The sequence below is a fragment of the Carcharhinus amblyrhynchos genome, chromosome 6 (assembly GCF_965287045.1).
Source record: "Carcharhinus amblyrhynchos chromosome 6, sCarAmb.v2.hapA, whole genome shotgun sequence".
In the NCBI taxonomy this organism is placed as follows: Eukaryota; Metazoa; Chordata; class Chondrichthyes; order Carcharhiniformes; family Carcharhinidae; genus Carcharhinus; species Carcharhinus amblyrhynchos.
This window is the reverse complement of record NC_137329.1, coordinates 52,824,584-52,851,881: the sequence shown is the minus strand read 5'-3', so window position 1 is coordinate 52,851,881 and position 27,298 is coordinate 52,824,584. Positions and strand designations below refer to the sequence as shown.

At 42.0% G+C, this 27,298-nt stretch overlaps 2 protein-coding genes across 2 annotated transcripts in view; both read left to right on the top strand.

Annotated features, from left to right (window-relative positions):
* Nucleotides 1-13,246, top strand: part of trpm5 (transient receptor potential cation channel, subfamily M, member 5) — a 108,064-nt gene extending 94,818 nt beyond the window's left edge. The window contains exons 25-27 of the mRNA XM_080191464.1: nucleotides 65-155; nucleotides 4,711-4,792; nucleotides 13,051-13,246. Of these exons, the coding sequence (XP_080047590.1) occupies nucleotides 65-155; nucleotides 4,711-4,792; nucleotides 13,051-13,246 (369 nt within the window). The remainder of the gene's footprint in view (nucleotides 1-64; nucleotides 156-4,710; nucleotides 4,793-13,050) is intronic.
* A 12,199-nt stretch (nucleotides 13,247-25,445) lies between these two features.
* LOC145344334 (transient receptor potential cation channel subfamily M member 5-like) overlaps nucleotides 25,446-27,298 on the top strand; it is a 46,786-nt gene continuing 44,933 nt past the window's right edge. Inside the window, exons 1-2 of the mRNA XM_080191463.1 lie at nucleotides 25,446-25,451; nucleotides 25,572-25,757. Coding sequence (XP_080047589.1) covers nucleotides 25,446-25,451; nucleotides 25,572-25,757 — 192 coding nt within the window. The remainder of the gene's footprint in view (nucleotides 25,452-25,571; nucleotides 25,758-27,298) is intronic.

Here is a 27,298-nt window from a genome sequence, read left to right as displayed (position 1 = left end):
CCATTTTTTAAATGAAACTTGAATCAGGAGGCTGCATTTCTCACATCCGTTCTTGTCTCTACAGATGAAATATTGCAGTGATGTTCTATCCTGGATGATTGAATCCTTTACTCAACACAATCTACACTGCAATAGGCCTCCTCCAACGTACACAGGTACTCTCATTTTATCTCCACTCAGCTTGGTAGCATGGTAGTTGTGTTACTGGACTAGCACTTAAGATGCCTGCACTGCTGATCTGGAGACTGAGTTCAAATCCCACCACAGCAGCTGGGGAAATTAAATTAAGTTAATTAAATAAATCTGGAATAAAAAGCCAGTGTCTGGAGATGATTTTCAGCAATTTGCATAAAATATTTTGATGACCATGATTTAAATGGAAACTTCAACATGATAGCAGACAAAGAAAAACTTAGGGCACACCCTTAATCTAATGCTCTTGGACTCATTATCTTCCCTGACCAGAAGTCCATCTATCATCTCTTCCGTGGCTACAGGCATGAGGCAGACAGCATGTACTCATAGCCATTCCCATAGCTAAAATTTCCTGTGACAGGTTGTCACCACTTTAGCTATCAAGCCCTGGGATGGAGTCTTACCTGATGAAGGGGCAGCCTCCGAAAGCTAGTGGCTTTTGCTACCAAATAAATCTGTTGGACTTTAACCTGGTGTTGTGAGACTTCTGACTGTGTTTACCCCAGTCCAACGCTGGCATCTCCACATCATGGGGTCTGAACACAAAGCTGCGGGCTCAGAGGCAGGGACCCTGCCCACTATGCCACTAGACCTCCCCTTTGACCAGAAATGGAACTCTCAAATTTCCTCCATTACGGAAGGTGCCATCAGGCAGCTCAATTTCCTCCTTCAATAGAGTATTTCCTCAACTTTATATCATCTCCCTGATGCACTGGGTTTTCATTTATGAGCTGTGCAGGGTTATCCATGGCACAATGGTCAGTACTGCTACCTCACAGCACCATTGATACCTCATAGTGCTGGGGACCCAGGTTCAATTCCAGCCTCAGGTGACTGCATGGAGTTTGTACATTCTCCCTGCGCCTGTGTGGGGAGAATGGCCGTGCTGAATTGCCTGCAAGTGTCAGGGGATTAGCAAGGTAAAAAAATGGATGTAAGGATAGAGCCTGGGTAGAATTGTTGTCAGTGCAGGTTCGATAGGCCTCTTTCTGCACTGTAGAGATTCTATGATTGCACTAACTGAAGAAGCTATTTACACCCATCTCAACAGGATACAATAAAAGCTGGTATTACCAAGGCAGCTTATCTCTAGATTCTACTGTCTCTCAGTTATAATCTTTCTCCTCTCTCATAGATACCACCATTGTTATTACTCTCCTGAACATGCTTCTTTCCATACTCTCATGCATATGCTTCTCCTAACATTCCATGTAGAAATGCAAAACATGTTTTCATACTCTTTTCTTCACATCTCTAAACCCTAGGTTTTGACAGTACCTTCACCAGCAGTGTTCATGTAGGCAAGCCTACTTTTGACACTAATAAATAATCTTTAACATAAGTTCCGTGGGGCTGTTGCCTCCCTGAGATCCAGCTTCCTACCAGCTTTCACTTTCAAAATCTAAATTTAGGATCCCCTACCAATAAAGTTCCTGACTTGACCAGTTAACCCAAGAATGCTATGAAGTGCCAAATCCACCAACAAATAAGGTAAATAGCATTCAATGTCAAGGCAATTTAAATGTTCTTTGATCAGTGCGACTGTAGAACTAATCCATCTTGTCCAATGCACCTTCAGATATCAATTTGGCTTTATGCTTATAAGCTATAAAATGTAGTATGCTTTGATTGGTTTTCATTTTAAAGCATGTATTGCAAGAAGAGATTGGGAGTTATAAAACAAATCGATCCATAATCAGTGTTAAGCAGTACTACTTATCAAAACCAGCTGTATGGAGCTATGGAAATCCTGCTTTTAAGCACATCAGGATTCCTTGGTGCAGTAGAGCAGTTTGCATTCTATATACCATGTTGTTGTCACCTTTATTATCTTGTTTGGTGGCAAGGTCTGAAGTTGCCTTATTGATGAAACCCCATATCCTTGCCACTAAGGTCACTTACTTAATATCACTAACATTACCTGCCTCGGTCTCTTGGATTCACAAGCCCTCCTTACCTTTTGAGCTAATTGATCTAACCCTCACACCTTTTCTTCAGCTCTCCAGAGGGAATATTTCTGCCATAGCCACTCAGACCACTAACTTCAAAAGTACATCATTGGCTGGAAAGCATTTTCCACCATCCTTTTTTGGCTCCCCATACACCAAATGACATTGTAAATCCCAATCTTTCAATTCCTTATGGCCTTGCTATTACTTCCATTCCTTTATCTCATCTCTTTCTCTCCACACCCTATTCCTCCCACTGAATAATCCATTCTTCTGACATCTGCATACCTCCAATGGCAGTCTTGTCTTTGATGTATGGTCTTACTTTATCTCATTCCTCTTGTATTTTAAAAACAACCCTCACCCTTTCTGAACTCTCCCCTCACCATGTTTCCTTTATACCCAACTATGACGCACCATGAGATGTTTACCAATTGATACTGCAAGGCAATATTTATTGCCTGCCCCTAGTTGCCCTGATAGCATTGTCAAGCACATGGGATGAAAATTGCACACAAGTGGTATAGGGAATTTTGCGAGATCTGTTCCCTTAAGGACACATTTGAACGAAAGGGTTTTTTTTTTACAAAGACAATCGGTCCGTTTTCCTGGAGATTTTCCTCATGCTAGCCCGCAGTACACCCGTTTATTGAATAATTTTTCACAATTTGTAATGAGTTCCAGCTTTCTGACCTAGTAACAATGGCCACTTTTGTTAAAGATTCCACACAAACATAAATTTGTTGCTACTAACTATTCACATTACTGGAATTCCTTGCATTAAAAAAAACAGATTGCCCTCAATCCAAAGAGGAGAAGCTGAAACAAATTGTTCATTTCCAAATGTCAGTATCACTATTTCAATGCACTGACCAAAACTCTTTTAAAGTTAACTGAATTCTTCTGAGTGAAGGGTTGCGCAGGTTGTTAGAAATCCACCAGAACACAAATCTTCAGACTGTGGGCTAGTGATGTTGTTCAGAACTATGAGCAGAGCAGAGCATATTTCATGTATCCATGATTCAAAGCTGTATTTATAGTTTGAAGATAGAGTTCATATAGTATTTGTCTCAACTGCTTCCTAAGTTCACATGGGGTTCTGTTATAGCATTTGCCATCAATCTTTTCTAAAAACAAATTACTATTTAAGATAAATATTCAGCTTCCGACAGTGGCAAAGTGCAGTAATAGTGGGCATTCTTTTTCATTCATTTGTGGGACATGGGTGTTGCTAGCAGGCCAGCATTTATTGTGCATCCCTAATTTCCTGAGGGCAGTTGAGTCAACAACATTTCTGTGGGTCTGAAGTCACATGTAGGCCAGACCAGGTAAGCACGACAGATTTCCTTCCCTGAAGGACATTAGTGAATTGGATGGGTTTTTCCAACAACCGACAATGATTTCATGGTCATCAGTAGATTTTTAATTCCAGATATTTCTTATTGAATTCAAATTCTACCACCTGTATGTCGGGATTTGAACCTGGGTCCCTAGAACATTAGCTGAGTTACTGGATTGATGGACTAGCAATAATACCACTAGATAAGGGGGAGGCAATAGCCGAAAGTAGTCATAATTATCAATCATGCCTGCTCGGGAAGATAAAACTATTTGGATGTTGCCAGATGAGAAGAAGTCAGGCTCCACCTCGTTCACCTACAAAACACTAGTTGCATAATACAACAGCAATTAAGTGGTTGACTTAACATAGCAACCAAACCCCAATGGGTCTACAACAGACCTAGACACAATGCAAGGAATAGTTCAATGGAGGAGGGGTTTGGAAACTATAGGTTCAAAGTCAAATGGTCTTCCCAATTATGCTGTACTTTACCACATCATGTTTGCAAGTATTCATGACGTACTGATTATTTGCTGAAAGAAACTTATTTTACATTTGAATTAATCAATACCAACTGTTTCCATGGCTATCTGAAGCTCATTGGCAGAGACCAACACTTAACAACTTTCCAAGGCAGCAAAAGGGGCCACATGCTTGTGGATCCTATCCACAGCAGAGGCAGAAAGAGGAAGAATAAATTTTAATTTTCAAAAGGAACAGAAGTCATTTGGCCAAAACTTTCCAGAACAGAGGTTAACTCTGAGATACACTTGTTGTTAAAATTGGAATTTCTTTTTATTCTTCATGCAGCCTTTCCAAACTACTGCAGCCCAACAGATTGGTCTTAGGTCCTCCAGCCCTGTGGGATGTTGGACATAAAAACTGTTCAGCTTTTAAAACACTTGTTCTTTGGTAGACATTGTGCACTTTGAATTGCAATGGAGTTTAGATGACCTTGCTGACATAAAATTCACACTGCTTCCAGTAAGATAGATCTAATGCACAGCTATTCCAGGCAATGCCACATTTCTGATGCTGTGTAGTTCAGTTGTGCATGTTTGAATTGACGTTTCCACAGTGGGCAAGCGGTACTACATTAACACGACAATGCTATTTTGCTAAGTCAATTAACACTAGTTTAACTCAGGCTGCAGTGACTAGGGCTTATAGATTAATATACTTTAAAAGTTTGCTGCATTAACTATATTTCCCCCACTATTATAGCTTCTTCAACTCCAGTCTGCAAAAAGCAGAACGTGCCATCTGCAGATGACTGTCCAGGAGACATAGCAGCCACAGCTATACAGTACATTGATGACTAGCTTCAACAAGACAGGCCACATTACACTCCAGTGCTGGGTAACATAATGAAGAAATGTTTCATCGACATGCATCTTTCTACACTCTTGTGCCAAACTCTGGTGAAAGATTGAGAGCTCCGCACATGAACTTCATATTTTAACTTGAATTCTAATTCCAGAAGAAATAGTTTGTAGCAACTTATTTTTTAAATGGGGGAGGGAAAGAAAGTGACAGAGTTTTACTAAACCAGACAAAAATAAACTCTCACTATCAGGGTAGCATTTCTCTTGTATGCTGTTCAATTTGTATTAAACTGAGGCTGCATGGATTTACATACAAAGTCAGCCTCCAACCAGCAGATAATCAGCTGAAGAAAGATTTTGCACCCAGTGCTTTTGACAGAATTTTAAACACATACCCAAGATGGCCTATTGATTACGAGTGTCATCTCCAAACAGTCATAACAGAGTGGGTTTGCATCACTGAAGAATTTGTGTTCCTAATCTCCCATTACAGTGTATGATTGAGGGAGTATTGTTTTAGCAAGAGTTCCAGCCTGAAATTGTGATGTTAAACTCAAGTTCAAAAGATCCTAGGTGGTTCTTCTGGACCCAAAATGCTTCAACCAACCAAACTGGTCATCAAGGTTACTTGTGGGATCTTGCTGTGTATGATTATACACATTCACTTACATAAACACATTACTGCACTTCATTCTTGCTGGAAGCACTTTGAAAATCAGGTAGGATGCACTATCTGTCTTTTTATAGAGCGTGAATAAAGATCGGGCCATCTAGACCAGCAGATTACTGCCCAAGTCTTTAACATGTGCGAGTAAATCTGGGATTTGTATTTAAATGATGTTTTTTAATGGGATAAGGTGTATTAATGGGATTGTTTTAATATTTCACATGAACTATTGGTCAAGATTATAATGTGAGCCTTAATTTACTTCTAGTTTGTACAAATATTTTGTTTTTATTAGTTATTGTCTAGCACACTCATTTGATCAAGTCTATATCAAGGATAGAATGTCCATTATATTACTTCATTGCAGCTGGTCCTTTACTGTTAAAATATATATTAGGACCAAGGTGCATTGCAATATTGATGCTTGTGGACAAATTTTCTGTTGCACTTGACTGATTTAAGGTTTGAGGAATAGAATATTATGTGTAACAAACTTAGTCACGTTTGCAGCTACAAAGCACTGTATTTGGCACTGCCAAGCAAAACCATATTTGCAATTGTTTTTGAAATAAACTAAGTACTATAGAGATACAATCTTGCATCATACTACACTCTGGGTAACAGAAAATTACTTCACAGTTTATTAGATAGGTGTGCTACAATATTTTCAAGCATTTTTTGCAATTTGAACAACTGCCTTAAAGATTATTTTCATTATGTTGTTCCAACAATGTTCCTGAGCTGTGTATTACATCAGAACTTATAAATCAGACATTTTTGTGATCCTAATCCGAGCTTCAGAATTATTAAAGGATGGTACGGCAAGGCTGTTGAAAAACCTTGCTGCTACCATTCCCACAATTAAACCCCTGTATCCAAATCTTTCACCATTTTAATTTTTGAATACATTTTGGTTATTGGACACATTTTCAGAACAGAACAATCTTGGGAAAGGTGCTACAAGAAGGTCAAAATAAAGAAAAATGACAGTCTTGCAACAGGAGTGCTTTTAGTCTATCAGTTTGATCATAGTGTACTGCCATCTACATTTTTGCAGCAGCAAATCCTATGGGTGATACAAATGATATAAAATGAAAGGATGAAATGTAAATAATTGAAAAAATTCCTAGTGTTTTAACAGAAAATAGTTGAAAATAAACACCTACTCTCTCACTCCATCCCCAGATTAGAAATGTATTTGAAATAATACCAGAGTCCATTTAGTAAAAGGATTAAATTATCACAGTACTTACGAATTCCAACAAATCTTGATACTGGTTACAAGCCAACAGAATGAATGTGTAACATGCAAAGAATTCACAGGGTGGTAAAGGCTAAACAATGGGGAAACTGGAATTACCAACAAAAAGTATGATCATGCTACAACAATCATGGTAATTCTCTGTTATGTTAACACCAATGGCTTGAAACTACTGAGCTAATAATCGAGTTAGTTATTGCTAATGGTTTTCCTCACTGAACACAGAATCAAAAATAGACTGAATTTAGTCAAATCTTCAGTTTTATTTAACAAGCTACTGCTCTAAAATCAGAGAAGCCAGCATTTCATCTCCAAATATGACAGATGAAAACTCAGCTGGCATCCTTTTAAAAGGAACACTCACCAAGTTACAGAAAAATGCAATGAAAAATGGGAGATCTACGACAAGAGACCATGTACACAAATTAAGACGCAAATTCTTAGCACTGCATGAAGCATATACTGCAATGGTCTATGCACAGAATTAAAACTATGTCTGAACAGCACGGCATTTAATAATTTTGGGCAGTCAGCTTCTAAGAAGAGAAGCGTGCCAAAAGACATAGTACATCTAGAAAACACCTTTAACCCCACCAATCTGTATCAGTGTTTACCTGCCATGAGAAAAGCACCATTCATAGTTACTGACCCTGGTTCAACATCACGCAAACCAGCCTCCCATCCATTGACTCTACACTTCCCGCTGCCTTAGAAAGGCATAATCAAGGACCTCATGCATCCCGGACATTCTTCCATCGGAAAAAAGATACAAAAGTCTCAGGACACATACCAACCGACTCAAAAACAGCTTCTTCCCTGCTGCCATCAGACTTTTGAATGGACCTACCTTGCATTAAGTTCACCTTTCTCTATATCCTAGCTATGATTGTAACACTTCATTCTGTACTCTTTTCCTTTCCAAGGTATGCTTTGCCGCAAGAAGCAATACTTTTCATTGTATACCAATACACATGACAATAATAAATCAAATCAAAATATCCTTCCCTCCACCTTTTCAAGCTAAACTTAAACATTGAGAAGCTTCCGCCTGGAGTCTGGAAGTAAATATTAATTTCACAACTCCATCAAATGGTTCAACAGCCATTTCTTGTTGTTCTTTTACATTTAACCTTGTTTATATGATCTTTCAATGAAACACCCCCTTTCTAATTCTATCTATCCAACCTCATACTTTCTTCATTTTATACATTTCTATTATGCCCCATAAATGGAAATTAAAAACAGAAATGTTTACATTTTAATTTTATTAGTGTCACAAATAGGCTTACATTAACACTGCAATGAAGTTACTGTGAAAATCCCCTGGGCACCACACTCCGGTGCCTGTTCGGGTACATTCAGGGAGAATTTGGCATTGCCAATGCACATAACCAACACATCTTTCAGACTGGAATACTAGAAACACAGGGCTGGTAGCACCTGTGGAGAGAAACCATTAAAATTTCAGGTTGATGATGCTATAAGAAATATAAGTAGAGATGTAACAGTTTTTAGGCAAGGCAGAGGAAAAAAAAGGGAAGAAAGGGCAAAAGGTCTGTGATTGGGTGGAAGGCAGTAGAGATTAAAGGACAAAAGAGATGGCAATGGGCAAGGTAAAGAAACAGATGTGTCTAGAGAAGCTGTAAGACTCATTGTCAATTGATTTAACAAAGTGGACCAAATTTCATAAGTTATTGAACTCTGGAGTCAAAGTTTGAAAAGTTCCTAGTCAAAAGATTAGATATGCTGAACTTGGATGCTGCTGGATGGAGGGTGAGGGGGCAAGAGGAATCCCATTGCATTTCTGAGAGGAAACAGGTGTGAGAGCAGAAATACAGGAAATGGAATGAACGTAATCAAAAGCTGTCAATCATGACACAGGGCAATCCTTGGTTGAGGGGAGAAAGGAAGCACTGGTATGGAAGGATGCATTTTCAAAACAAATGAGACAAGAGGCAGAAAAATTGGCTAAGAGGCATGAAACAGTGTCCTTACAGGAAGCTTAATGTGAAGAATATCACACTCAATGAAGGCAAGTAATATTCATAACTATTAAGATATGAACTTCATTCAATGTGGATTTTTTTTTAAAAAAATGAATAAACATGGCATAATGGACACTGTACTCTCTAAAAATGGCTGCTGGAAAGTCAGGTAAGACAGAGTAAAATGAACACACATTTGAATATGCGGCTGGAAAGTCACTTAAATGTGTATGTTCATGCATGGAGAACCCGTCTTTGAAAAGGCACCAAAAATCTGAGATTCATGACAGGTCCCACAAAGTCCACATGCAGTCTGGACCATGGCTGATCAGGCCATTCCCAAGGATGAAGTGGTGCTGGAGGCTCCACCTTCTGGTTATCTGACAGGTAGAACGTGACTTCACCTTGTTGGCCAAATTATATCAGGCCACCAAACATATGACCTGGCTGGACTCTTCATTCCAGAGGCACCTTGATGAGTTTCATGAATTTCATCCATGACTTGAAAATGACCAGGAGGTGGCAGAACCAATCACTCTCGATCCCCACAGCATGCAACCATCCTGCATACTTAACTCATTTTTGCACCTCACATAAGACTTCAACCAATCCTGTTTTATGCTATTTCACCATCCTTGCAACAGAATAGGATCGCCACGCCTTAATTTGTTTAGAACCAAGTGGGGATTAGGCAAGTCTCTCTAATAAGAAAATCATCTTGTAGGCCACAAGCCCTTGGTTGGCAAATCTGGTAAAGGGAGTCTACATTAGCATTGTCCTTCCTGCCCTTCATACGATATTGTATTCATAAGCTGATAATACAAGTGCCGGCACTGTATTCTTACTGAGGCCATAGGAGGGATAAATTGCGACTCAGTGAAAAGGCTTACCAATGGTTTATGATTGGTTCCTATGGTGCATGAATGACCACACAGCTATTGATAGAATCTTCTCACTGCAAAAACAACAGCTGGACCATTTTTGTAACTGTTAATATCCCTTTCCAGACTTTGTCAGTGTCCTAGAAACAAAATGAATAGGTTTTTTTCCGAATTGCCCTATTACCCAAGGAAGTTCCATTCCCACACCATAGGGCAAGGCATCACATGACAGAATAAGCTCCCTATCTGGATCAAAATGGACTAGCAGATAGGTTAATTGCAGCATCACGTTTCACATCTTTGAAAGCCTGTGCAGATTCCTGCTTCCATATGGTCTCTGTGCAAAAGTAGGCAGTGGAACCAACATTCTAGACAGATCTGGCAAAAAAACTTCCATTATTAGTTTATTAAACCCAAAAATAACCCAAGGTTGGCCACGTTCCTTTGGCGTTTCCTTAATCACTCAAACTTTCCCTTCAACAGGAGATAAGCTTTATGCAGTAATTCTATGGCCTCGATACTGCTTGCTTGGTATCTGAAAAATGCACTTGCTTTGATTCAGATGCAGTCCTGCCTCAGAAAATCTTTTTTAGGACTCAATCCAGGTGCTGAGGTGCTCCTCCTTAGAGTTTAGTATGTCATCTAAGTAGACAACGACATGAGGAATGCCTCGTAACAGGTTGCCCATTGTCTTTTGGAAGATAGCCAGACTGGAGGATATGCCAAAAACTAATCTATTTTACTCAAGCAAACATGTTTGTATGGATGGTCACGTACTGCTTTGAATCTTCCTCTTGCAAGAGTTGTTGACATGTCTTGCCGCCTGTAAGAGTTCAAACTAAATCTTCCACCCAAGATACTGGATAAATATCTAACTTGGAAATCTGGTTAATGATGAGCTTGTAATCACCACATCTATGCATCTAACCGTCATAGTTAAGGACAGGAACAAGTGAATCTGCTCAATGAGAAAACTGAATAGGTTCAATGATTCCGAACCTTTGTTAACAATTTCAACTTCTAAAAATTCATTTTATAGGATGCAAGCATCAGTGGCTGGGCCAACATTTATTGCTTTTCTCTAACTGCCCTTCAGTTAGATTGAGCAGACACAGCACGGATTTGTTAAGGGGAAGTCGTGTTTGATGAATTTATTGGATTTCTATGAGGAAGTGACTAGTGCGGTAGACAGAGGGGAACCGGTGGATGTGGTGTTTTTAGATTTCCAAAAGGCGTTTGATAAGGTGCCTTATAAAAGGTTGCTACAGAAGGTTAAGGTGCATGGAGTTGGGGGTAAGGTGTTAGTGTGGATAGAGGATTGGCTGCCTAATAGGAGGCAGAGAGTTGGTAACAATGGGTGCTATTCTGATTGGCAGTTGGTCAACTAGTGGAGTGCCCCAGGGATCGGTGCTGGGGCCTCAACTATTTACCATTTATATAGATGATCTGGAGGAGGGGGCTGTGTGTAGGGTGACAAAATTTGCTGAGAACACGAAGATGAGTGGAAAAGCAAACTGCGTGGAGGGTGTGGAAGTCTGCAGAGGGATCTGGATAGGCTGAGCGAGTGGGCAAGGACCTGGCAGATGGAGTATAATGTTAGCAACTGTGAGGTTATCCACTTTGGAAGAAATAATAGTGGGAGGGATTATTATTTAAAAGGCGAAAAGCTGCAGCATGCTATGGGGGTCCTTGTGCAGGAGTCGCAAAAACCCAGTCTGCAGGTGCAGCAGGTGTTCAAGAAGGCGAATGGAATGTTGGCCTTTATAGCGAGGGGGATAGAATATAAAAGCAGGGACACGGTACTGGTGAGGCCACAGCTGGAGTACTGTGTGCAGTTTTAGTTGCCGCACTTGCGGAAGGACATATTGGTTTTGGAGGGAGTGCAAAGGAGGTTCACTAGGCTGATACCGGAGATGAGGGGGTTAGACTATGAAGAGAGACTAAATAGACTGGGTCTGTACTCGTTGGAGTTTAGAAGGATGAGGGGGGAATCTTATAGAGACGTATAAGATAATGATTGGGAAGGATAGGGTAGAGGTAGAGAGATTCTTCCCGCTTAGAAAGGATAGCAGGCCTAGAGGGCACAGCCTCAAGATGAAGTGGGGGGGGGGGCAGGGGGGCGCACTTCATTACATCAACAACAACTCCTACTTCCGCTCAAGATGGGGTAAAGACAGCATTGCCACTAATTTTAGAGAACACCACGAGCATAATAAGGAGTTTTGGGAAAAAGATGGGACAAAAAAGATAACAGAGAGATAGCATAGGTCCAGAGAGTGTTAGAGCACAGCATAGACCTGTAGGATGTAAGAGAGGCAACATAGGGCTGGGAGGGGGCTACTGGACAACAAAGGCCCAAGGGAATGTTGGAAAAACAGCATATACCCAAGGGGCTGTTAGTGAACCAGCAGAGGCCCAGGAGGATGTTAGAGAACTACCAAAGGCCCAGGGGATATGAGAGAACCACCATAGGCCCAGGAGTGTCAGAGAACAGTATAGATCCAGGAGGATGTTACAGAACCAGTACAGGTCTGGAGCGATATTAGTGAACCACCATAGATCCAGGGGGTATTAATGAACCAGCATAGGGCCAGAATAGGAGGGGGCTGTTAGAGAACCGCATAGGCCCAAGGGAGATGTTTTCCACAACCTTTCACGATTCTAATTGCCTTTTCAACGCAGATAGATGTCCAGATTTTATCGAGCCAAAAATAAACTTCTAGATTTCGAACCATGCCAACCCTCTGACGCTCATAGAAGGGTTTTGTGTTGGATTCCAGAGCTCAGTAAATGATTTGGAACCTAAGGAGGTAGACCAGTCATTGAGAGCTGGGTATTATTTCCACTTTACCCCAGATACGCCTTTAAGACAATTTCTTACTGGACAGTCTGTATTTGGCTGAACAAGTGGTGGGAAGGTTTTTCATTAGATATTCTTACACATGTGTTTCAAACACTTATGACCAAAACTACAAACATTAATGTTTCCAGATTAAAAAATAAAAGCATGCTTCAAAATGTCTCTTGTTTAAGGCCTGATTGGTGATGTATAAACTCTCTCTAAACCTCAGCTTCACCATGTGAAAACAATATTTCCAACTGAACATAGGTGATAAAATGAAGAAAACCAACCCAGGTACAAAAGCTAGACCTGGTATCTTTATGAGAAATTCGGTTACCTGTAATAGCGCTGAAGAAGAGTCGTACGGACCTGAAATGCTAACTCTGTTTCTCTCTCTGTAGATGCTGCCAGACTTGCTGGCCAGAATTGTACCATCCCGCCCGCCACAGGAATCGAAGCGGGCAAGGGGCGGACAGTGGCATGATCCATTAATCACGGGTGGGATTTTACGGTTTCGGGACAAGTGAGACTGTAAAATCCTGTCCGCTGAGTCTTTCCCCATTTTCTGTTTTTGTCACCTATATTTTATGTTGTCTCTTTTAGTGGAGAAAGTATTTGCCGGTGTCAGCATCCTAGAGAGGACCAAGCAGAGGCCATAGGAGACAAACTGACCAGAGCGAAAATATACAATGGCCGCAATGTTAATGAGCCAATTAAAAGGGAGTCCATTTACAACGTTGGAGAAGTTGAGTTTTTTGGATTTGGCAAGAAACATGGCAAGGTACAAGTCTTCTCATGAAGAGTCACTGACCTGAAACATTAATTGTTTCTCTCTCCAAAGGTGCTGCCTGACCAGCTGAGCGGTCCCAGCACTTTTTTTTGTTTTTATCTCAGTTTCCCAGCATCTGCAGCATTTTGCTTGAATGCAAATCTTCTGCTTTATTCCAAGAAAAATCTGCAATGGAGACCATTCTCCGCATCGTTTTAACTGTGTTAGGCTGCTCATATCAACCAATAACATTTATAACTTAAAGTAAGCAGGCGAATTGCTGCTTAAAAGGGTGCACGGAGGGATATGGGAGTAGAAGTAGACCATTTGGCCCCTCAAACCTGCTCACAATTCGTTAAGATCATGGCTGATCTTTTTGTGTTTCTAAATCCACATTTCTATCTCGCCCGATAACCTCTGATTCCTGTGCCTAACAAGAATTTATCTGCCACTTCCTTAAAAATATTTATTGACACTGCTTTCTTAGGCATGGAGCTCCAAAGTTGGAAAGCCTTCTAACAGAAAACATTTCTCCTCATCTCTTTTCTAAAAGGGCAACACCTTATTTTAAAACTGTCCCCCTGAGTTCTGGGCTCACCTACTGGAAAGAGGCTGCCTCAATAATCAGACTGTGCCACACATTCCTACCTGAACTGCACTGTTAAAACCCATCATGTCAAGTGATATCTCAATGCATAATATTTCTTCATGAACTATTTGAGATACGAAAGGAAGGTGAAGGTGTCACATGACCACTTGGTTCTTCCATTTCTTGAAAAGGGACAATGAGATTATTAGGGATAAAGAAACCTTTGTTGCCTGTTTTGATTGGCGGATCAGTTAATAACTGGACAATTGCTTCCCTAAAGTCCACAGGCAGAATTTTATGAAAAAATTCCAAATGCGAAAGTGCATGAAAACAGGAGAGATTTGCACCATTTGGACGAGCTCCCAGCTACAGCACTTAGTTTTAAAAAAAGCCCAGATGTGATTCCCGCCAGTTGGGGGAGGCTGAGATTAATCTTGCCAGTGAGCTGAGTCAGCTGCCTACACAATGGCACCCCAATCCCAGTGCATTGGGAGGTTTCCTGTCACCCTCTACCCCGCCCCCCCCCGCCCAAAAAGACATCAGGACCCGCTGTTGATCGCTCTGTGTGCCGATTCCTACCCCCACAAGGAACATCCAGGACTCACTGATGACATGCTAAGCATGTCATGCATAATCAAATCAAAGGGTGTGAAGCCCATTTTGCCAGCCAGTAAGTTTAAGATCACGAGAAACAAGAAATCAGACACGATTCTGATTTTTCACCTCTTGCAGTATCTTACCTGCTTCCTTCGCCAACTGACTGACAGGACAAGCCAGTAAGATTGCACTCCATCTGTTTCAAATTGGTTTGAGACCAGAGCCTCCCAAACCATGGGTCTTAACCCGCACCCCCACCACCCCCCCAAACCAAATGGGGTCACGTGGCAAGATTTGGGGTCATGAGCTCCATGGCAGCAATGGATTCCTTGGAGGTTGGACTGATTTCTGTCAGATGCAAGACTTTTAATCTGTTCTGTTAATGGGGGTGGCCTAATAATGCCTGACTGCAGCTGTAAAACAAAGCCTTCCTTAGATAAGGGGCCCAAAGTTGTTCACAATATTCTAAATATTGTGTGCCTTATAAAGTCTCAATAGTACTCCCCTGCTTTTGTATTCTAGCCCTCTCAGAATGAATGCAAACATTACATTTGTTTTCCTAACTATGAATTCAACCTTCAAATTAATTTTGAAGATCCTAAACTAAGACCCCAAAGTCCCTTTGCAATTCTGCCTCACAGCACCAGGGACCTAGGTTTGATTCCCAACTTAGCTCACTATCTTTGTAAAGTCTGCATGTTCTTTCCTGAGTCTGCATGTGTTTCCCCTGGTTTCCTCCCACAGTTGTACTGGCTAGGTGTTTTAGCTGTGCTAAATTCTCCCTCAGTGTACCTGAACAGCATTGGAGTGTGGCGACAAGGAGATTTTCACTAACTTTATTGCAGTGTTAATGTAAGCCTACTTGTGACGCTAATAAATAAACTTAAACTTACCACCCAGAGGTCAAATGAGGTCCTTAAGAAATTAATAAAGGGCTTCACCTCTGGGCCTCCTTCTGCTTCTGGCATTTTGCCATGTGGTAATGCCACCTAGTAAAATTCGAATAAGATATGTATGAGTGAAGAGAAAGTTTGAGGAAAGATTTGCTGACAAAGTAAAATGCATCATCAAACATGTAAAGAGTAAATCTTTGACCATGAGAGGATAACTTGAGAAGGCAGTTAAGAAAATATAAGAAATGGTTGTCTTTATAAAATAAAGGCATTGAATTTGAAGAATGGATATGTGCTAAAGCTATCTGCATCTATGATTAGTCTTCAACTGGAATGTTGCGTACAATTCTGGGCATCATGGTTTAGGATGAATTTCAGGACCCAGGAGAGAGTGCAGAGGAGGTTCCCCAGGATGGGACCAGGAATGAGAGAGTTCAGTCAGTTTCAAGAAGCTGGTTTGTTTGCCATGGAACAGGGTAGGTTAAGGTTTAAGGTATTTGAAATTATGAGGGGTTTTGTTTGATCCAAGTGGGGAGAAATATTTCCCCTTGCATGTGGGCCAATGAATAACCAATAGTCATAGATTAAAACAATTGGCAAGGGAACTAGAGGAAAAGTATAGAGTTATTTCTTCTCACAGAAAGTTGTTAGCATGTGGTATACCCTGTAAGTATGTGGTGGACTCAGATAGCATAGCAAGTTTCAAAATGCGTTTGAACATGCACTTAAGAAGGCCAACTTTGCAAGGCTATGAGGAGGAAGCTTAATTATGGGACTAAGTTGGATAATTCTTGCAAAGAACCAAAACATGCACAATGAGCTGATTAGCCTCTTTGCTGTGAGAATGTATGACTTTCCTAATCCTCTTCTTGGATGGAACCTCATGGTCTTTAGTGGGTGCAGCAGATTAAAATGTGAGAACAGGCAGATATGTTTCATAAATCCTACCATTTGTTAGCCTAAAGACTAAGAGAGTCACATATTACATTGAATAGATATAATGAGCACGTTTGTAATTGAAATATTTCATTTCTCCCCCCAATTTCTGTACAGGAGCTTGGATCATTACAAGTGGGCTAAGGGCTGGAATCACCAAACACATAGGGGAAGCAGTTCGTGACCATGCCTTGGCCAACACATCCTCCAAAATCAAAGTCTTTGCAATTGGAATATCACCATTGGAAATTATTTCTAACCGTGAAAGCTTGGCCAATGTTAAGGTTAGTTGTTCAAATAGTTTCTAACTACTTTCCTCTGATATACTCTCTAACTTTAAGAGGAGGCGTGTCTTATTGTGAAAGATTCATACAGTGGTGATTCATTTTCCTTCTTCAACCATAAGTCAGGAGGTGCCCCAGAAGGCCTGGCAAATAGGTTGGGCACCCCATATGCCGGGTCCTGATCCTCGCTACTGCTTGCCAGGGAGTTTTCTTTGCAGGCCGGTGGCTTGGCCTGGTCCAGGCAGAGTGTTCCACACCAGAGGTGACTGCTGCCCAGAGGGTGCGATGGCTCCCATGCTGGGAGTTCAGGTACGGCCCTAGCACTGTGAGGCAGCAGTGCTAACCACTGTGCCACCCCTCCCAAATATTCACAAACAGTGCTACCCACTGAGGGAAAATCTATCTAAACCAAGCAATGTTTTTGGTAATGTTATCAATGTTGATTTTAATCATCTGACTTTGCGCCTGTTCACTTTTCCAAATCTTCAATTAGAAACGATCTCCAGCAATATACCAGGTTGAGGAGACCGATCAAGGTCCTCTTTACTCTTTGGACAATAACCATTCCCACTTCATACTGGTGGACGATGAGACTCCTGGCGGCACCACAGAACTTTGGCTGAAACTACTGAAGCATATATCTGAACAGCGGACAGGCTACGCAGGTAAAACTCAATAAAGCTTGGCTCAGAATAGATACCTCCATTGTTACATTGAGCTGATGAATGGGAATCTTCCCCCTGACATGGGATGGCCAGAGGAAGATGTTGGATGTGTGAGTAGCGGTCTGCACACTGAGTGTAAAATTTCCTCCTCTTGTCACCACTTTGGATTTGTTTATAATGTTAGAATGATAACATTTGAGGCAATAGGTTTTGCCTTTTATATGAACTCTAAGTAATATCCTATCATTTATCCAAACTTGAGGACAATGAGGAATGAGCTTCACGATAGCATCTGTAGGTCTGCTTGAAACATAGAACTATAGAAAATAGGAGTCGGAGTAGACCATTTAACCCACTGTGCCTGCTCCATCATTCAATGTCATCAAGGCTGATCCTCAACCTCAACAACATTCTCCCTCTCTCTCCTGATAACCCTCTGTGTCCAGAAATCATGGTTGGAGTTCTCTGGCTATTCCCACTGGCGGGATTCTTCAGTCCCACTGGCAGCGCACCATGGGTTTCCAGCCGGCATGGGATGACTTCAGTGGGAATTCCCATTGATAGCGGTGGGACCAGAGAATCCAGCCGTTGGCAAACCACATGCCACCTCCCACCAGCGGGGAACATAAAACTGGGAGGGTGGAGAATCTTGTCCCATATCTATTTCTTTCTGAAATACATTCAGTGACTTGGCCTTCACAGCCTTATGTGGTCAAGAATGCACAGGTTCACCATCTTCTGAGGGAAGAAATGTCTCCTCATTTCAGTCCTAAGTGGCCTACCCATATACTGCAACTGTGACTTCTTCTCACACACTCCCCTTGGTGCTGCTGACCGCCTGGCTCGGGGTCCTCCTCACACACTCCCCTTGGTGCTGCTGACCGCCTGGCTCGGAGTCCTCCTCACACACTCCCCTTGGTGCTGCTGGTTGCCTGGTGCAGAGTCCTCCTCTCGCACGCTCCTCTTGGTGCTGCTGACTGCATGTCCGAGGGGTCTTCCTTTCACTTGCTGCTCTCTCAGGAAGAGCTCTAGAAATCTCTCTTTTGAAAAAAAACATTTGATGCATTTGTAGCACCCAGTTAACAGCATTGAACCATAAGACTGCAGGGAATGAGCAAGCCCTCATTTATCTGAAAAACTAAAATTAGCTGTCTACAAACTTACTCCAGTGTCTGTTTTTACGCACCAGGAACTTCTAAAGCAAAGTACTGCAGGTACTGGAAATCTGAAATAAACACACAGTGCTGGAAATATTCAGCCGGTCCGAGAGAATCTCTGGCAGGAGAAACTGAGTTAACGTCTCAGGCCAACACCCTTGTGAATCTTTCTTTTCCTTTACTTTCTGGTCCCATCCCTTCTTCCAATCTGACCCTTTCCCGTGTATTCATGATACTTTCTGACGTTCCCCTCTCTGAACAATCTATCCTTATGAAAGGCTCTTTCCCTCATGTTTACCCTCAATAAATTCAGAGCTTGTCATGGTGCTGAGTTTTGACATTACCTTTACCCCCGTGACAGTGTGTCTCACCAAGAGTCTTCTATCCACTCAGCTGACCATCTCCTGCATGGTCCAACCTACTGGACTCCTCCCTTTAGCCTCTTACCCTCTCTAAATCTTTTCATTGAGAACTGCTGACATCAGCTGCCTCAATGTTTCTGACGCTCTCATTCACTTAAAACTATCTTCCTCTGAATCCTCTTCCTCAGCATTCTCTCATCTCAAATTAAACCCTAACATTATCATCAAACCTGCTGCCACGAGTGGTGCTGCTGTTGCTTGGAGAACTAGCCTCTGTCTATCAGAGGCTGGATGGCTACTCTCTGATACTTCCTCCTGGGAGCATTTACCCACCACCAACCATCAAACCATCATTTCCAAAACTGTCAGTGGCCTCATCTCTGGAGATCTGCCCTCCATGGCCCCCAATCTCAGCATTCCCCAAAGGTAAACAGCCCACTTCTACCTCCATCCCAGAACACACAAACAGGAGTCTCCTGACACATTGCATCAGACTGATCTTAACCCACAGAATTGGTTTCTTCCTACCTCAACTCTTTCCACCACCACCCCCCCTTTGCTACATTCGCAAGATGCTGAGGTCTTAAGTTATTTCAGCAATTTCCTGTCCATATAACTATGCTCATTGTATCATGGGCATCCAATCCTTCTGCACCTCCCTCCCACTACATGGTCTGAGGGCTCTCTGCTTATTCCTTGAATCGAGATCCATCAAGTCTCCATTCACCACGAACCCCCTACATCTGACCTTGTTTTCTACATTAAATAACATCTGCTTTAACTCTCACTTCTTCCAAATAAACAAGGTTGCTTCAGGTTTACATCCTAGCTGTGCCTACCTTCTTGTGGGATTTTGTGGGATATTCCTAGTTCCAGTCCTACTCTGGCCCTTTCCCTCACCTCTTTATCCAGTATACTAATGACTGTTTTGATGCTCTTGCCTGCTCTCACCCTGAACTGGATGGAAAATTTCCTTAACTTTGCTTCCAATTTCCACTCTTCTGTCAATTTCTCATGGTCCACCTTGACCTTTTCCCTTCCTTGACTTCTCTGTCTCCATTACCAGGGACAGGCTCTCGTCCAACATTCATTACAAGCACACAGCCTCCTACAGCTACCTTGGCTCTGTATATGTGAAGTTTGCACATTCTCCGTGTCTGCGTGGGTTTCCTATGGTTGCTGCAGTTTCCTCACACAGTCCAAAGATGTGTGGGCTGGGTTGATTGGCCATGCTAAATGCCTAGAGCCAGGAGGGAGTTATAGGTGGTGTTACGGGAATAGGGCCTGGGTGGCATTGTTGTCGGTGCAGACTCTATGGGTCTTCCTCACCCCACACATCCTTTAAGCTCTCTATTTCTATTCTTCCAGTTTAATCTTCTCCATTCTATTGGTTTGAATTATGCTATGTTCCATGCCAGTGCTTCTGATACATCTTCCAACAGGAAAGACCATAAACCTGAAATACTGCCATCTTTCCAAGGGCAATTAGGGATAGGCAATAAATGTTGGCCTTGCCAGCAACATCCATACCTTGTGAAAGAATATATATTAAAGAAAATCTCCAATGAATTTTCCGCTCCATCCTGCCAGCATGGCCTCCTGGCCCTGTCGATGGGGACATCCCCTCCAGTGGAGCGGCTGGCAAACGACGCAAATGCCGTTGACAAGGGCGAGACTGGAAGATCCCACCACTAGCCAATGGTGTGCTGCATTCGTTGCCGGGAAATGCATAATGCGAGGGAAAATCTTCTGTTCCTCTTGCCAGACTTACTGAGTATCTCCAGCATTTTATATTTTTAAATTTGGAGGGATTTTAAATGCTGTGGAATGAAGCCCTTGACTAGGTAGATTTTCAGCTGGAGAAACTATTCAATTTTCAATTTCTGTAAGGGGGATGTAAAGTTAGGGCGGCGCAGTGGTTGGCACTGCTGCCTCACAGTACCAGGGACCTGGGTTCAGTTTTGCCCTTGAGTGACTGTCTGTGTGGAGTTTGCACATTCTCCCCGTGTCTGTGTGGGTTTCCTCCAGGTGCATTATGCATTTCCCTCTCGATTTAATGGCACAGGTCCACTCGGTCCTCAGGAAAAGTTCCTTTCAGGCAGGACTCTAACCATGGAAGAACATATTGAATGAGCAACTAGCAAAACCTATAGGATCTTCATAAACAGAGGTATTGAGTACAAAAGCAAGGAACCTGATTAGATAAAGCTCTGATTAGATCACAATGAGAGTATTCTATCCAGTTCTGGTCACCACACCTGGGTGGATTGTTGTCGGTGCAGGTTGAATGGGCCAAATGGCCAACTCTTACACTATAGCGATTCTATGGTTCAATGCACTGTAGCTGCAGTGTGTACCATCTACAAAATGCACTTGCAGCAACTTGTCAAAGCTTTTTAGGAAGCACCTCCCAAATATGTAACCTCTACCACCTAGAAGGTCAAGGACAACAGATACATTGGAACAGTACTGCCTGCAGGTTCCCCTCCAAGCCACACTTGTAATTATATTGCCGTTCCTTCACTGTCGCTGGGTCAAAATCCTGAAATGCCATTTCAGATAACACTGAGAATACTTTCACCACATAGCCTGCGGTATTAAAGTAGGCGATTCACCACCATCTTCTCAATGGGAATTATGGATATACTTTAATTTCATTAAATTAATTTTTAAGTGTATACCAATCAATTCCAGTTGACCATAGTGTAAATTAGATGTTGTGTGATAAGTTTATAATTTATTCATCTACAATAGGCCTCTTGCCCAATGGGAAAATAAACTCAGGTCAATTAACCTTAAAGGTAGAATGTATGTGACCATCATCCATAGTTTTGTATTGGTTAAGTTTCTTAACCTGGTAAAAAGTTGACAGATTAAAGGAGAGTTGCACCGGAAGTTCATAGCAGACCTTCTCCTTTATTCAATGTATGGATCTCAAAAATCTGAACCTGTTACTCCCATCCTGGCAAGGGGATTGACTATTTACAGTGGTTAGCACTGCTGCTTCACAGTGCCAGTATATACTAGTGATGTCCACATCCCAAAAAACGGAAGACAAGTGGATGTAGAGCGCCTGGTGCGTAAGGAACGTATTCCAGTGAACAGACAAATCATTCAGGAAAGGAAGTTTGGAGTACAAAGATGTGTGGGCTGGGTTGATTGGCCATGCTAAATGCCTAGAGCCAGGAGGGAGTTATAGGTGGTGTTACAGGAATAGGGCCTGGGTGGCATTGTTGTCGGTGCAGACTCTATGGGTCTTCCTCACACCACACATCCTTTAAGCTCTCTATTTCTATTCTTCCAGTTTAATCTTCTCCATTCTATTGGTTTGAATTATGCTATGTTCCATGCCAGTGCTTCTGATACATCTTCCAACAGGAAAGACCATAAACCTGAAATACTGCCATCTTTCCAAGGGCAATTAGGGATAGGCAATAAATGTTGGCCTTGCCAGCAACATCCATACCTTGTGAAAGAATATATATTAAAGAAAATCTCCAATGAATTTTCCGCTCCATCCTGCCAGCATGGCCTCCTGGCCCTGTCGATGGGGACATCCCCTCCAGTGGAGCGGCTGGCAAACGACGCAAATGCCGTTGACAAGGGCGAGACTGGAAGATCCCACCACTAGCCAGTGGTGTGCTGCCTTCATTGCTGGGAAATGCATAATGCGAGGGAAAATCTTCTGTTCCTCTTGCCAGACTTACTGAGTATCTCCAGCATTTTATATTTTTAAATTTGGAGGGATTTTAAATGCTGTGGAATGAAGCCCTTGACTCGGTAGATTTTCAGCTAGACAAACCATTCAATTTTCAATTTCTGTCAGGGGGATGTAAAGTTAGGGCGGCGCAGTGGTTGGCACTGCTGCCTCACAGTACCAGGGACCTGGGTTCAGTTTTGCCCTTGAGTGACTGTCTGTGTGGAGTTTGCACATTCTCCCCGTGTCTGTGTGGGTTTCCTCCAGGTGCATTATGCATTTCCCTCTCGATTTAATGGCACAGGTCCACTCGGTCCTCAGGAAAAGTTCCTTTCAGGCAGGACTCTAACCATGGAAGAACATATTGAATGAGCAACTAGCAAAACCTATAGGATCTTCATAAACAGAGGTATTGAGTACAAAAGCAAGGAACCTGATTAGATAAAGCTCTGATTAGATCACAATGAGAGTATTCTATCCAGTTCTGGTCACCACACCTGGGTGGATTGTTGTCGGTGCAGGTTGAATGGGCCAAATGGCCAACTCTTACACTATAGCGATTCTATGGTTCAATGCACTGTAGCTGCAGTGTGTACCATCTACAAAATGCACTTGCAGCAACTTGTCAAAGCTTTTTAGGAAGCACCTCCCAAATATGTAACCTCTACCACCTAGAAGGTCAAGGACAACAGATACATTGGAACAGTACTGCCTGCAGGTTCCCCTCCAAGCCACACTTGTAATTATATTGCCGTTCCTTCACTGTCGCTGGGTCAAAATCCTGAAATGCCATTTCAGATAACACTGAGAATACTTTCACCACATAGCCTGCGGTATTAAAGTAGGCGATTCACCACCATCTTCTCAATGGGAATTATGGATATACTTTAATTTCATTAAATTAATTTTTAAGTGTATACCAATCAATTCCAGTTGACCATAGTGTAAATTAGATGTTGTGTGATAAGTTTATAATTTATTCATCTACAATAGGCCTCTTGCCCAATGGGAAAATAAACTCAGGTCAATTAACCTTAAAGGTAGAATGTATGTGACCATCATCCATAGTTTTGTATTGGTTAAGTTTCTTAACCTGGTAAAAAGTTGACAGATTAAAGGAGAGTTGCACCGGAAGTTCATAGCAGACCTTCTCCTTTATTCAATGTATGGATCTCAAAAATCTGAACCTGTTACTCCCATCCTGGCAAGGGGATTGACTATTTACAGTGGTTAGCACTGCTGCTTCACAGTGCCAGTATATACTAGTGATGTCCACATCCCAAAAAACGGAAGACAAGTGGATGTAGAGCGCCTGGTGCGTAAGGAACGTATTCCAGTGAACAGACAAATCATTCAGGAAAGGAAGTTTGGAGTACAAAGATGTGTGGGCTGGGTTGATTGGCCATGCTAAATGCCTAGAGCCAGGAGGGAGTTATAGGTGGTGTTACAGGAATAGGGCCTGGGTGGCATTGTTGTCGGTGCAGACTCTATGGGTCTTCCTCACACCACACATCCTTTAAGCTCTCTATTTCTATTCTTCCAGTTTAATCTTCTCCATTCTATTGGTTTGAATTATGCTATGTTCCATGCCAGTGCTTCTGATACATCTTCCAACAGGAAAGACCATAAACCTGAAATACTGCCATCTTTCCAAGGGCAATTAGGGATAGGCAATAAATGTTGGCCTTGCCAGCAACATCCATACCTTGTGAAAGAATATATATTAAAGAAAATCTCCAATGAATTTTCCGCTCCATCCTGCCAGCATGGCCTCCTGGCCCTGTCGATGGGGACATCCCCTCCAGTGGAGCGGCTGGCAAACGACGCAAATGCCGTTGACAAGGGCGAGACTGGAAGATCCCACCACTAGCCAGTGGTGTGCTGCCTTCATTGCTGGGAAATGCATAATGCGAGGGAAAATCTTCTGTTCCTCTTGCCAGACTTACTGAGTATCTCCAGCATTTTATATTTTTAAATTTGGAGGGATTTTAAATGCTGTGGAATGAAGCCCTTGACTCGGTAGATTTTCAGCTAGACAAACCATTCAATTTTCAATTTCTGTCAGGGGGATGTAAAGTTAGGGCGGCGCAGTGGTTGGCACTGCTGCCTCACAGTACCAGGGACCTGGGTTCAGTTTTGCCCTTGAGTGACTGTCTGTGTGGAGTTTGCACATTCTCCCCGTGTCTGTGTGGGTTTCCTCCAGGTGCATTATGCATTTCCCTCTCGATTTAATGGCACAGGTCCACTCGGTCCTCAGGAAAAGTTCCTTTCAGGCAGGACTCTAACCATGGAAGAACATATTGAATGAGCAACTAGCAAAACCTATAGGATCTTCATAAACAGAGGTATTGAGTACAAAAGCAAGGAACCTGATTAGATAAAGCTCTGATTAGATCACAATGAGAGTATTCTATCCAGTTCTGGTCACCACACCTGGGTGGATTGTTGTCGGTGCAGGTTGAATGGGCCAAATGGCCAACTCTTACACTATAGCGATTCTATGGTTCAATGCACTGTAGCTGCAGTGTGTACCATCTACAAAATGCACTTGCAGCAACTTGTCAAAGCTTTTTAGGAAGCACCTCCCAAATATGTAACCTCTACCACCTAGAAGGTCAAGGACAACAGATACATTGGAACAGTACTGCCTGCAGGTTCCCCTCCAAGCCACACTTGTAATTATATTGCCGTTCCTTCACTGTCGCTGGGTCAAAATCCTGAAATGCCATTTCAGATAACACTGAGAATACTTTCACCACATAGCCTGCGGTATTAAAGTAGGCGATTCACCACCATCTTCTCAATGGGAATTATGGATGGGCAGTATATACTAGTGATGTCCACATCCCAAAAAACGGAAGGCAAGTGGATGTAGAGCGCCTGGTGCGTAAGGAACGTATTCCAGTGAACAGACAAATCATTCAGGAAAGGAAGTTTGGAGTACAAAAATTGGTTTAAAAATAATAATAAAACAAGCAGCTGAGCACCAACTTTCTGTTGGACTGAGTTTGTTACACAGTACATCATGCTCTGGTTTACTAGTGTCATTATGGCGGTGGGTAACTGATAATTTTCGGTAGCCTTGGAACTGTTGTTGAAGATGCATATTCTATAACTGCTGTCAATAAATCAAAAAGCAACAGGTCTTGATAAGTGTGCTTCAACTTTTTTACAGAAAGTGCATCAAGGTATAGAAAACTCTGTTCCATGGCTGATCTTGGCAGGTTCTGGAGGCATTGCTGATGTTATTGCCTCATTGATGCATGAACCTTTGAATCCAGAGACTGTACAAGAAGAGCTTCAAGAAAAATTCCCCAAAGAAACCTTTTCCATGGAGGACATCCTCAAGTGGACCAAACTGGTAAGATTAGCATTGTCACCATGTGCATTGAACACATATTGAAGAAAAGGTACACATGTTCTTTGCCTGCCTTATAGCAGTTCATATTGAATTATTGTTAGGAACAGCTGCAAGCCATTCCTCAAACACTGTCTGCACTTTTAATGGCTAATGTATATCTGTATGCCCTCTTTTGATCTGTGTCATTTGATACCCATACCTAACAAAAAGTCTATTTATTCATCTTGGAAATTCTATTTGACCTAGTAATAACTGCCTTTTTGGTGGAGAAATTCCAGATTTCTACTACCCTTTATGTGACAATTTCTTTCTGATTTCTCTCTTGTATACCTAACCATGGTTATCATATTATAGAATTCCTACAGCGCAGAAAGAGGCCATTTGGCCCATTGAGCCTGCACTGACAATCCCAGTCTGGCCCTATCCCTGTAACCACATGTATTTACCCTGCTAATCCCCCAGACGCTAAGGGGCAATTTAACATGACCAATCCTCCTAACCCGTTCATCTTTAGACTGTGGGAGGAAACCGGAGCACTCGGAGGAAGCCCACGCAGACATGGGGAGAACATGCAAACACCACGCAGTCACCTGAAGCTAGACGTCACTTGGAGTACTGTGAGCAGATCTGGATACTACACCTTAGGAAGAATATATTGGCCCTGGAGGGAATGCACTGTAGGTTATAAGAGTGATACCTGCAGGAATGTAAGAGGCCCACGTTATAAAAAGCAAATGGTCTGCAAGATGTGTTGTTTATACAACTAAACATAAAAGGGGGAAGGGGTCACTGAGATAGTCGGGACAGCAGTGATTAAGTTGGCAAAGGATTGATTACTGCCAATCTGAACTGGACATGCAACAGTATTGGATAAGATGGATGAGTTTGCTAATGCACTCTTGTGATAACAGGAGACATTGTTAGATGAGGAGTAGAGGTGATAGGAACTTAAGACACCTTGAGCCAATAGGAAAATGTCAACACATAGATGGGACAGGGACCACCAATTAGGAGAGAACATCACATTGCAAAGCTATCACAATGCTTGTAAAAAGGTATAAAATGTGCTGTAAATCTATGTGAGGTGTGCCTATTTCGCTAGACACCCGGTCTTGCAAGAACGTCAAATAAAATCTTGCTCCTTCAGAACTTGACTTGACTAAATTGTTTAACTGTGAGCTGTGTTTCTTACAATTCCTATCCTAACCTTTTGTATTCCCTTTTGTTGGTCTCTGCTTTGATATTCATCTATGTATGTCTTTTTCTTAAATTATGAGAGCAAAATTGAAATTAATCAATCATGATGTTTCAATTCTAGTTAGTTGGTTCTTGCTTTTGAACTCTGATCACTTTTACTTTCCTCTGCTGTTCTACTTCTGTCAGTAATTTTGTCCAATTTACTTTCCTTAAACCCATTCTCATCCACTTAATGTCAACCTTTTTTGAATGTGTTACTTTGGTCTTTGTCTTACACTTTTATTTCTCACTTATTATCTGAAACTATAATATGTAGGTATCACTGTTGCCTTGATGCTCCCCCT